This window comes from Falco peregrinus, chromosome 4, assembly GCF_023634155.1.
Source record: "Falco peregrinus isolate bFalPer1 chromosome 4, bFalPer1.pri, whole genome shotgun sequence".
Classification (NCBI taxonomy): domain Eukaryota; kingdom Metazoa; phylum Chordata; class Aves; order Falconiformes; family Falconidae; genus Falco; species Falco peregrinus.
Genome location: NC_073724.1, coordinates 62915771 through 62928475, shown reverse-complemented (window position 1 = coordinate 62928475; position 12705 = coordinate 62915771). Strand labels below are relative to the sequence as shown.

The following is a 12705-nucleotide window of genomic DNA, read 5'->3' as shown; positions in this document are numbered from 1 at the left end:
GTGTACATGTTTATATGTATGAGTATGAATGTTTATATTCAAAAGTATATCGCTGGTAGCAAACTAGATCCTGTCACATATGTAAACTCATGATAACCTGTAAGTTAGAAGAGGAAAATAAGGAGAAGCCAATAATTAGACCTTTCAGCTTAACTTCAGTTCCTAGGCACTATTAAAGCAAATACACTGTGTACACTGAAATCTACTTAAAGATGGACAGTATCTAGAATGGATTTGCTAAGTTGTGCCAAACCAAATTATTTTTTCTCCTACCACAGCATAGCAGATTTTGTGAGCAGCAGTTGCTGTTGACTTTAGTAAACTTTGCCACTGCTTCTTTCTATCAGACCACAGAATCACAACAAATTAAACTTCCAACAGCACAGGTGCAAGGCCAGAAAACACTTCTCAGCGATGCAAGTGATATTCTATTGAAACCAAATAACAAAGAGACTTCCATGCACTCCTTTCTGGAACTCACTACTTTCAGAAATATCATAGAATCATGGAATGGTTGCTGATTCCTTAGCCACTGAGTGGTCTACACATAAAATTCAAGTCTCTCCAGTTCATAGACAAGGATGTTACACAGACAGTGTCAGAAGCTTTGCACAAGTCCAGGTAGGTGGCATCAGTCACTCTTCCCTGATCCATCAATGCTGTAACCCCATCACAGGCCACCAAATTTGTGGTGGCATGACTTGCCCTTAGTGAAGCCATGTTGGCTGTCACCAATCACCTCCTTATTTTCCATGTGCCTTAGCACAGTTTCCAAGGCATGGAGGTGAGACTGACTGGCCTGTATTTTCCTGGGTCTTCCTTTTTTCTGTTTTTAAAACTGGGGGTTACGTTTCCCCTTTTCCAGTCAGTGGGAACTTCACCAGACTCCCATAACTTCTCAAATACGATGGACAGTGGTTTAGCCACTTCATCTGCCAGTTCCCTCAGGACCTGCAGGTGCACCTCACCAGGTCCCATGGACTTGGCACCTTCAGGTTCCTTAGACGGTCTTGAACCTGAACTTCTCCTACAGCGGGCAGTTCTTCATTCTCCCAGTCCCTGCCTTTGCCTTCTGTGACTTGGGTGGTGTGGCTGGAGCACTTGCCAGTGAAGATCGAGGCAAAAAAGTCATGAAGTACCTCAGCCTCCCAGGTAACCAGTTGTCCCGTTTCCTTCCAGAGAGGGCTCACACTGAGAATTAAATGTTAAAGAGTGTTAGACCTTAACACAATGTTCACAATAAAGGTGAACATAGCAGCAGCAGTAAAGTTCTTTACCATCCCTAACCATGCAAATCATTCAAAGAAGCAACACACAGAAACAGAGTGAAACTTCAGAGCGAAAACATACATGGAATTGAGTTTAGCATTCAAAGACTGTACAGGCATGCCGAAACTATTAATTCTTCCCTTGCAGCAGTGTGAGCAGAAAGGCTTGTTCCACTGGCTTCTGGCCAGGTCATTTCATCAGCCAGGCGGACAGAATAGCCAGTGAGCTCCTGTCAGCAGTCCCAGCACACGCATGAATTGTAACAGCTGCCACTGGAAAACAAAGTGGCTGCACTTATCAAGAACAATGAGGGAATACAAAATCCCTAACAAAGACCCTGAGAAATGTATAGCATCCAAAAGTTGCCATCCAGAAACATGCGTCACAATGACACCTTCCTTTATTAAAGTAAGGGCCTTCCATTTAGCACCACAATTACAAAGCCAGAAATGTCCACAGAGTCTTATGCTAATTAATGATAGATGGACACAATGAGAAAGCTGAGATCACAGGAAAAACTAGAATAATAAAATGATACTGTTATCAATGTAGAATGAACAAATTGCTGAATAAACACATTTTATCAGACTGAATTAAAGAATTACCACTAATAGAAATGGTTTCAATTTGGTTTGAGCAATTCACCTTCTTTACTAGCCTAAGGTCCCAAGGGAAGTTACAGCCAAGACAGTTTCTCACCTTGCTGGTGGTCAGCATCTATATCTGCAGAATGTGAGCATATGGCTTGCTCTTTCACCATTCCTGGAAAAAGTTGTCCAATGCATAAATGGCCAAGTTCTCCAGCTTACTGTAAAAGCATGGGGATCTACACAGGCCACACTAAAATCCTATATTTTTCTGCACATTATAGAAGTTCGGCTTATCGCCTGCCCATCACTTCCACTTTCACAGATGACCTAAAATCTTTTCAGACCCTCAAGAAGTATGATGCAATAATTAAAAATTAGTCAGTTATGGGTATCACTACTTTTTAACTCAGGAAACTATACTGGCTAATCAAATAATAGCTTGCTGATCACTTTCAGAAAACTAGTAAAGGTGCTTTTGATACCTGTGCACACAGCACATACATGTGCTGCTGTGTATTCACATCCTCAGGAACAGAAAAAATGAAGGGTCTTGGTCAAAACTCAAGTTTCTAATTTAAAGTGAGAGTCAAATTTCTATAACAAATATGCATGTCTCCAGCCTAAAACAAAAAAAATAATTTTGATGGTCTTTTATTAAGTTTAAGGAACAACAAAAAAAAATAAAATAAATCAGCTGTTTCTGATCCCCATGCTCTTCAGCCTTTAGGTATTTTGCACTTAAGCACAGGGAAAAAAACATATTATTTTATACTTTTATAATTATTTTTATACACTTATTATTTTATACTTTTATAATTATTTTTATACACTTTTCTAAACAAACTTATTCCAACACAAGATTAGTGGGAAAGGTCATCTCTGCTGTTCCTACTGCATATAAATCTGAGCCTCTGGTATGAAAAGTTGTATTTATAATCCAAGGAAAAGAACATGGATTGTCTGATGTACTACCGAAAGTTAACAGGTCCCAAGTTTAGATTGGGAATAATGTCATTCTTTGACAAACAGCCACTGTTTATTCAAACCCAGCTGTCTTTGGCATATCAAATCTGTCAGAGGTGCTTACAACAGTGTATAGGTTACTATAACACACAACATATATTCTCATTGAAACATGTCCAATCACATACCTTTCATAATTTTCATATTTGATGACAAATTTAGATTATTATGCACCATATAATGTTTTCAGAACAAACTTCTATTTCCAGGAGTGATGTACAGTTAAAGATATGAAATGATGCCATGCATCTAAGAAACAACGTTTTCTTAGACCATTCAATTAAAAACAATAACGGAGAAGTTCAGAGATTTATAATTACTATTTTAATTGGTGGGAGTTTAAACTTACACTCTTAATTCATATGTAAGCATGTAAAGAAAAGCATTATGATTGTCAATGACTCCTGGCAGTGAATACTTCTGGATTTCAGAAGCGTTACTTGGCACACTTGAAAATCAGTCAGCATCTATTTAAATGTCCCCCTAAACCCACAGAAACCTAAGTTTGAGTAGCTAGGTATGAGTTGCCTTATGTTGCAATATTAAAAACTATTCTTTCACATTTACATGAAAATTTCATTACATATGCAGAAATTCATAAAAACGTATGACTTTATCCATCATAGAAAATATATCCATGAGTTGCAATCTAATATATATAAAGTTCTTAGCCTTGGACATATTAGCAATATTTGGGTCGCTATAAAGTACCCTTATCTTCCAGAAGGAAAGCTCTTGCAGGAAAAGTGCAGTAAAAACAGGCTGGTCTGACCCTATTCCCATGGACCAGAGGATTAAAGAATAACAGATCCTCTCTTTCCTCCGCATGTGTTCATTTGCATTGCTCTGGACTCTACCGGGTATTAGCCAGCCTACCTCAAACACGGTGCTTATGCAGAGAAGAGTTTTAAGTATTGAAAGGAGATTGGGGCTAAGAAAATGAACAGAGAAAATAGGAAGCAAACTGGTAGCAGTTTGCTATATGCAGAAAGCATAGGAAAATAGTTTTCCAGTGGGAAGGGGCTACACATGGATAGAATTAATGGGATCTATGTTCCTCAAGGACTGCTCTGAAAACAGGATGTGAATAAAGCAGAAATACAGCACGTGCACTGAGGAGGGAGGAAAAAATTAAAGAAAAAGAGAATGCAAAAATCAGACCGAGAAAGAAGCAAAACAACACCAAAAATATAAATTATACCAGAGCACATAAGCATCCATTAAGTATAGGAAAGAAAGGAATGAAGAAGAAAAAATTAGAAAATTAATATGAAGTTTTATGAACTCTCTTTCTTGCATTCCTGTGTTCTGAATTGAGGCTGCAGCTGAGGTGCAATTGCTTTGGGATAACAGATCTTCTCAGTCCCCTTTTGCCAAGTACCAAATTTGTAAAGGCTTAATTGGTGTTCAGTATTAATGGGAATAGTGCGATCTCCACTCAAAGTAAGTTAATTCGGCATTACTCTGAAGCATTGTCTTTCCCCTAGTCTGCTGGATGCCCTGAATGTGAGCTATGGCTCAAGGAACTGCTACCTCAAAATCACCTGCAGTTCAGCTGGCAATGAAAGGTGTACAACTTGTGCAGCCTGTGCTGGTGCCTCTCACTCAGCTTTATGCTTCCGCATCTCACTTTAGCTTGCCATTTTTTAGGCAAGGTAAAAATTTAGACAAATAAAGCTCCCTGTCTTTTCCAGCTAGGTTACAGCTGATGCTCCATTACTTGCCCTTAACGCTTACATTTTATGATAATAACGGCTAGGACTGGAATTTATCTGTGAGGCTGGCAATCCTCTGATGGCAGGGTGGACACTGAGATAGTGGGTACGCCTGAGCTGCCCTGCCAGGTTTGCTTCTCAAGAGGGCTGCAATATTTGGATCCCAGCATTTGACAGTATCCTGCCAACAGAGTGACAGTGAGACACTCGGAGCACAAGCCACTAACTTATTTTGCAGCAGGTGAAAATGTGAAAAACGAAGTTCTACTTGGTGATAGCATCTTCAATCAGTTAAGTGATTTGGTATCCTAACTCATGAGTTTTATACACCGATAATGGAAGAAAACATGATCTCTGTCTAAATACCTTGCCACAGAGGATTTTAGAAACAAATCTTTGGGAAATACCCAATATCTAAATACCACCGGCACTGTTGTAGGATATTGGTGCTGTTTTCCATCAGTTTAAGGCTGTTTTGAACACACCAGGTTTTTTATTGTACAATAAAGCACAGCCCAGCAGATAGCTGTACATTGGCACCTAAAACCCTAGTCATGTAGTCTCCTGTTTGTGAATGTCACATAGACCCAGTGTGTCAACAGCTGCCAGAAAAAATAGCTTGACGTCACTCCCTAGACCAAACTCATAGTAAGGACCGTATCTGCACACCCTGAAGTCAGTAAAAGCCTGGCTTTCCAAGCAATTCCAACGTAACTAGCTTTATTTTTTCTAAATTACCACCAGCAGTTCATGTTTTACATGTACAGATGAATAAAGACTATTTATAGGGAGTGTTGCGAACTCTCCAGTGTAACTCAGGCCTAATTAAATCAGCAACTAAAGAACCATTATTTTTAAAATTCTATTTACTGTGATTATTACATTTTGCTTCTCAATACGTCAACAGCTTTTAAAAATATACCGTTACTGGCGCCTGACGCCCACGCGAGAGGCGTTTAACCACGTCAGAGGTCCCTCAGGCGCTGCCGATCCCCCCCTTACCAAGGCCTTGCCGGGCGCGCCCCCAGCGCCCCGCTTTCTCTCGAGGCCTAGTTGAGAGGCGCCGCCCGCGCCCACACGGCTCGGCTCAGCCGTCCCCGTTCAAAAGCCCCTCAGGCGCGGCTCCCGCCTGCGGCCGTGCTGCTGCCGGCACCGGTACCGCCCACCCCCGGCCACCCCGGCTGCGACGCGGAGGCCGCCCGCCTGCACCACCACGCCCCCAGCCCCCGTGCCCGCCCACTGCCTAGCTAGCCCGGCCCTTCTGGGCGGGGCCCCGGCATACGTGGGCCAATCAGACACGGCGACAGGCCGCGCCCGGCGGAGGCCCTCCCATGCGGCGGGGCGGCGATAGGGCAGCTGGCTGTCAATCGCGGGACGTCACGGCGCCGGGAGCGGCATGAGCGGGCAGGCAGAGGTACGGCCGCCGCTTTGTCCGCGCTGCCCCGGCGCGGGGCCCGCCCGGGGGGGGCTGGGGTCAGGTGTCCCTGCGCCGGGGCCGCCCGCGGGGGAGGCTGGCCGTGAAGGGCGGCTCTTCTCGGCCGCAGCCTGGCGAGGGGTTCGTGGGGCCCCGAGCCCGGGGGGAGTCCCGCGGCCTGGCGGGCCGAGGCACCCCGCGGGGCCACCGGCACTTGGGCGGCCCGGGCCGCGCTGGGGTGGCCGCAGTGCTCGGCCGGGCCCAGCAGCTTTGGCTGACCGCCTGCAGGGCCCGTGTGCCTGGTTTCCGTCTGGATCTGTAGGGTCCTGCGGCCTGTGGCGACTGCCCTTCCCCTCTGGCAGCCGCCAGGGCTGGGGAAGGGGGCGGGATGGGCGTGCTGCCTCCTGGGCCTTCCCGGGAGGGGTGTGAGCCTGGGTGTCGGCTAGCTGAGCCCGCCTGGCCTTTTGTCTTCGCTGAGCTACGGCCTGGTAGCCAGGAGGCAGCAGCTCTGGCCGTTGAGCCTTCTGCCGCCCATCTGTGTACACATGTCCCACTGCCGTCCTCCGTCTGGCATCCTCTGCCATCTCTGCTGGGCAGAGGCTGGAAGGGTAGCAGCTCCATGAGGCTGCTGACAACCTCCTCCTTCCCTGCACGGTGCCTCTGTAGGGCCACTGCCAAGGAGAGCCTTTGGGAAGCAGCACTGGCATGAAATAGTGCTTCACCCTGGCCCCAGAGTATTTTCCTTTTTGCTTTCAGAAGCTGCAGCATGTACTGGGGCACATGTACTGTCCAGTCCCCTTTCGTTCAGCAAGAACATCAGCTGGTCTTGTGGCTAGTTTAGCTCCTCCAGATATCTGTCACGACTGGAGGCTCTCCACCAGCCTGAAGGTGGCTTTGTCTGAATCTGGGCTGTCTGTCTCCTGTCCTTGGAGAAGGCTCAGCCTTTGCTATTTGCAGGCTGCCACTTCACTGAGTGGTTACCATGGTGTAATTTTTGATTTTGCCCATTATTGCACAGCAAATCTTTGAGCCAGATGTAGAGTTACTCGTTTAGTACTCTTAAACAGAAAAAAAGTGGACTTGCAATTTTGGTTTCTGTCTTAATTGTCCAATTTTTCTTCATCATAATGTGTAGACGTCTTTTTTGTTGGGTTTTTTTTTTTTCCTCCCTTTTAGTTACCTTGTGTTTTTTGTTTCGTTTCTAGGTTAAGGTGAAAATACCTTTTGGAAACAAATACCTTGATGCTATCTTTTCTGTCCCAGAGAACAAACCAACGTATGGAGTGATTCTTACCCATGGAGCTGGAGGAGATATGAATTTCCCTCACTTAGTGACTTTGGCAGCCTGTCTTGCATCCCATGGAGTTCTATGCCTGCGGTTCACTTGTAAAGGCCTTAATATTGCTTACAGGGCTAAGGCCTTCAAAACCGTTGTGGTAAGGAGTGACCAAATCCTGCCAAAGCTTCGATCCATGGGTCATCTTCTGGGTTTCTTAAATTATGACCAGAGATTAGTCAACCAACAGTGGGGAAAATTAGAAGTGATGGTTAGCTAAATGGAGCACTGCCTATGAGCAGAAAGAGCAGGAACAATTTTTAGATGGCCAGTATCTGGAACAGCTGCAGTAAGTATGTGGGTTTGAGTTCCGGGAGAGAAAGAAAAGCCTGAGAAAAGGATGTGCAGAAAGCAAGGGTGCTTTGTGGGAAAAATTATAGCTTGAAAAAATGGAAGTATTTAGGATGGAAACAAGAGGTAGGTAGGGGTTCTGGGAGGGCTTGGTGAGGAGAGGGGGACTAAGGGATACAGCTTTGGAAGGAAGGAAGCTGAGTTGGCAATTGAGCTGGGTCTCTGAGGTTTGTCAGCTGGGGGAATAAGACTTTGGGGAAAGAGCAGGGGACTGGGTCGCAGGAGGATTTGAAGCAAAAGAGATTGGGAGTAGCATATGAGAGCCCCAGAACCTAGTCTTTGATTTCAAAATCAGTTTAAACTATTATATGTGTTTGTGTATATCTCTTTCTACTGCTGCTTCATTATTTAAGATGTTCTTATGTACCTAGGTTTTGTTAAAATGAGCAACTTTTTGGTATAATAGTATCAGCTGAGAGTATCTTCCTGTTCTGGAGCATGTAGGAAGGAGGGGAAATTTTCTCCTGATTATCTAACTACTAGGGCATGAGAAGGCAGCTTGAGCACTTTGCATTGAGCATCAGACATTTTTATCAGAGAACTAAGTCCAGTTTTTAAGGAATTAATTTGTATGTCATTGTGATTATATGTACATTGATTTTACTGTAGTTAGACTTTGCTAGCTTTAATGTGGACCTGTTCTCTGGTCTTTTTTGAAGAAGCATAATGTAGCTAGTGAGTTTATATGCTGCTGTGTAATTTAAAGGTCTCTGCTAAAATAGCATCTGAATAGTTACCTCCTAAAAACTGAAAAATCTGTTTCTGAATTTTATTTTTTCTGTTAACAAGATTGTGTCTTAAACTTTTCTTGGAAATACGGGACCTGAGTGAAGAGCATTTTTCCTCACTCATTTTGGCTTTTGATGGCCTAAGTGTGTGCATGCAGTCTGTTACTACAACTATGTTGATACACAGTAATCATTTTTGTTTTGGTAACTTGATAGGGCATCTAATAATTTAGACTTGCTGGGAGCTACTTTGAAATTGCTTATGGCTATTATGTTGTTGCTGCAAAGTGTTATGATTTGTGTGAAAAAACAGGAGGGCAACTTCTATGTGTCTTTTTCATCTGCAGTGCTGAAAGAGCTTCCCATTTTGTGTTCAGTAGCTACAAACACAAAAATCCCCAGCCTCCCAGCTGTCTTAATTCTGCCTTGTAATGCTTCTCTTTTATCTTGTTTCTTTAGGAATACTTGAAGCTTTATGATGATTATAAACTTTCGGGTATCTTCCTTGCAGGTATTGTTTTTATTATCTATAATTTTCTCTCTTATACTGCCTCTAAGGATAGCAATCTGTAATTACTCTGTTTTTGAAGTCTATCCCACTTTGGTAAGAAGCAAATGAACAGATGTGGGTGACAGGTTCCAGGCTGAGGTGGGCACCAAAAGCTTGCTGTCTTAACATGGGAACAAGCTGAATAAACTTAGTATTATAATAAAGTCAGTATTGCCTAGGGAGAGCAATTCAGCCATCTGCTGATAGTTGAATGCTCTGTCACCTTCATTAATTGATTAGCAGTCTGTTGACTGCCATGGGAACATAGGCGACAAGCCCACTTACAGATCTGCATTTGGGTGTCTTAACCTGGAGCTGAATGCTACCACCTCTGTAGCTGGTGGCTGTGTGGGGTGGGTGTGCAGGTCGGCTGTCTCACAGCTGGCTTGAGCAGCACTGCTTCTCGGGTCACAAATGGGAGAATCCAGCCTGCCGCTTTCTTCGGATTCTTCTGGCAGCATGGCTGTCTAGACCTATTCATCCTCCTCATGATGCCACAGATCTCCCTCCAGAAGGAGGACAGAAAGAGCCATAGACCATGTTTTCCAGGTAATTTGGCAGAAAACTTGTCACTTGTAAAGGGCGTGAGTTTGCTGATAATCCATGTGTACTTTTTAACTGCAGGTCTTGAGGAATTCTGGTTATTGGTAAATGGAAAATAATTTTCCCCAAAACGGGTTTTGGTAGATAAAACTTAGTGGTGGATAAAATAATCAGTTATGTGAAAAGGGAAGTAGACGGATGTCATTAGGAATAACCTGATACAGGAAACTCTGAACGTTCTCTGACTAAGTGCAACCAAATCTGCACTGATGCAAGTTAATCCCACTGGAATCAGCCACTTCTAACACTCAATTACAGAGCATTGTCAGCTCATATGACCCTTCTTTGAGGAGATATTTTGATAGCCTCTTGCTGTGACTGACCTCATGCTACAAGTTCACACCCCCCACCCCCACCCTGCCCTGCCTCTGCTTCTACTTTTACTTTTAGGCTGAAGCTTGCAGTGTGCATAAACACTTGCTGGATTTGTTTTAGGAGTAAGGCACATAGAACTTTATTTTTGATTTGAGCAGATTAAGGTTGCATGAAATAAATTATACAAGATAATAGCATTGCTATCTCAAATTTCAAGCGTCTGGAGCACAGGACCTGTCCCTCTATTCCCCTTGCACCCAGGATGTTCCTTCCAGGTCCTTCCAGTATTGCAAAGGATCCCTCTCCATTTATACTTTTTTTTTTCCATCTTCTTTTTTAAATGTGGATGTGAAATCACAATATACCCAGACAAATATTTTAGCATAAAATGTAGAAATTAGTTTTAGTATTTTTAATGAGGTAGATGAATAAAAGCATCTCTAGCATTTTGTACTACTGGTACGCTAAAATACTCTGTTGGATTGTTTTTAGGAGTTGTTTACTCTAACAGAATGTAGATGAGGTGACAACAGATACACCTTTTTTTCCTGTTTTAACATGGGTGAAAGGCCGTTCCATGGGCTCACGAGCTGCTGCCTCTGTGATACGTCAGCTTAGCCAGGATGATGATGATGATGACTTCATTCAAGGTCTAGTATGTTTATCTTACCCATTGCATCGACCAAAACTTCAGTCCAAGCTCCGGGATGAAGATTTATTATTTATCAGGTGTCCAGTGCTGTTTATCTCAGGATCAGCAGATGAGATGTGTGAAAAAGTGAGTATCCTTGTAAGTCCTGCTATGAAGGGACAGTATGGAGGAATAGGAATGAGACTTGAGTGACATCTGTGCTCGAGTACACAGCTGTGACTTCAACAGCCTTCTTTAAATATATATATATATATCTTTTGAAGGAAGCCTTGGGGTAGGAAACTTCATTGAACATAAGGAAGCCTGGTAGTGCTTTCTTTTGCTGCTTCAAACTTCTGAATTATACTTGATCATCCACTTTAGCAAACTCATCTTTGGGCCACTAAAATACTGCTGATTCAAATGTTTTGTCTTTTTTTAATAGGATTGTACAAATTAAAAGCAGCCTGTGGAAGCAGCAAGTTATTTGCTATTCTGTTTTAACCATTTCAGGTTACAAAACATAAACACTCTGCTATGTTACCAATTTCACATTCATCACATTTTCAAGACAAATTCTCCTAGCAAAGCAGTTCTACCCACAGACTATTGTCGTAGAAAGTGGCAGTTTACTGTAGAGATGAAGAACAGGTGCACAGCGATGACAATACAGTGGTTTTTGTCTTATTTTCTTGCAAATAGATACCTCTTGTTCTTGAACAGTTCAGCCCGACTTTGGGAGTGTGTGTAATTGGCATTTTCCATGCTTGGACAGCTTCTGAGGTGCTGTCACCAAAGTCAGGCTAGCAACCAGTAGATCCTTGGAGTGCCCTCTTAATGGGGAAAACTTTCAAGATTTTCTGAGCTGGTTCTTAGATGTGTTTGCTGAGAAAGTTGAGCAGAGTCAAAGGTAGTCTCTAGCCAATTATATTGCTACTCTGGCACTGTAGACAAATCTGACTCAAGAAGTTCTGTCATTTTATTGCTAGTAATACCCTCTGGCAGTAAAAGTGGATTCCTTCATCAGTGGGGGGGAAGGAGCCTGCACAGGGCTGTGACCTTTGCAGTCTTTGAAGTTCCAATTTTCTGTTATTCTGTGTTTGAATGAGGACAAACCTTTGAGCAAACTCCATTATTGAATAGTATCATGGCATCTTTTCTATCAAGGTGTTTTTAATGTGCATGCAGATCAGTTTTATTTTTAAGAGCTGCCTATTAAGTGTTGCACAGGCAAAGTGAGACATCTAGGAGATGCACAGTTTGTAGCAGCTGATTCTCCTAACTTTCATTCTCATTTTCTCCATAGCAATTGCTAGAAGATGTGGCAAGCAAAATGAAAGCCCCTAAAAAAATCCATTGGGTTGATAAAGCAAACCATGGGATGGTAGTCAAAGGACGAACAACAGACGATGTCATGGAAGAAATAAATGCCCAAGTTTTTTCTTGGCTTAGAGATAATATCAAACTACAGCACAAGTAATTTGCAGGTTTAAGCTGCATCTAGCTTTTCCTAAACGTGGCAAATTAGTTTGTTATTTCTGAGAAGTCTGTTTATTAAAATGGGTATTTTCAGAGGTCTGAGTGTGTAAATGTAAATAAAACTTTTTTGTATGAATGAAAAAATGATGCAAAATAAATAACTTTTTAAAGGAAGGACAGAAGATTTACAGAAGAATTAATATCATGGCAGCATTGTTCCTTGTGTTTCTATGCAAGTAACTGTATATAACACTTAGTAATACAGAGCACTAAGTAAATGCTTTTCACTAGTAGTTGAAGTAACGTACTGGAAAAAATCTATGCTGACAGCAAATTTTTAGGAGCCTCTCATTTCTGAGTATATTACTAATGCTGTACTTGTTTGAAATTAAAAGCTACCAATTTGTAGAATTCTGCAAGCACATCCCCCAAGGCTGGTGAGTATGGGTTGTGCCCTATCCTTGCACTCCCATATGCTTCAAAACTAGTGATGCAGGGAGAGGAATATCTTGTCATTTAGTGTCACTGCTCTAAGGAGCCAGATTCTTGGTCGCTGTGGGGAGAAGGTGGTGGTAATGCAGGCACAGTTGTGCATGAGGAGCAAAGAACATGAGTCACAGTTTTGAAGTGTCACTCTCCAGCAACATAAAGGACTGATCAGAGGCCCTGTGGGGAGATGGGCACAGAAGGCTGTTAAACAA

The 12705-nt window shown here is 42.8% G+C and overlaps 1 protein-coding gene across 1 annotated transcript; it reads left to right on the top strand.

Annotated features, from left to right (window-relative positions):
• The first annotated feature begins 5923 nt into the window (after positions 1-5923).
• On the top strand, positions 5924-12178 carry TEX30 (testis expressed 30). The gene is made up of 5 exons (XM_055801228.1): positions 5924-6011; positions 7217-7447; positions 8886-8937; positions 10464-10672; positions 11832-12178. The coding sequence occupies exons 1-5, from the start codon at positions 5994-5996 to the stop codon at positions 12003-12005; spliced, it is 684 nt and encodes a 227-aa protein (XP_055657203.1). The 5' UTR covers positions 5924-5993; the 3' UTR covers positions 12006-12178.
• Positions 12179-12705: the final 527 nt, after the last annotated feature.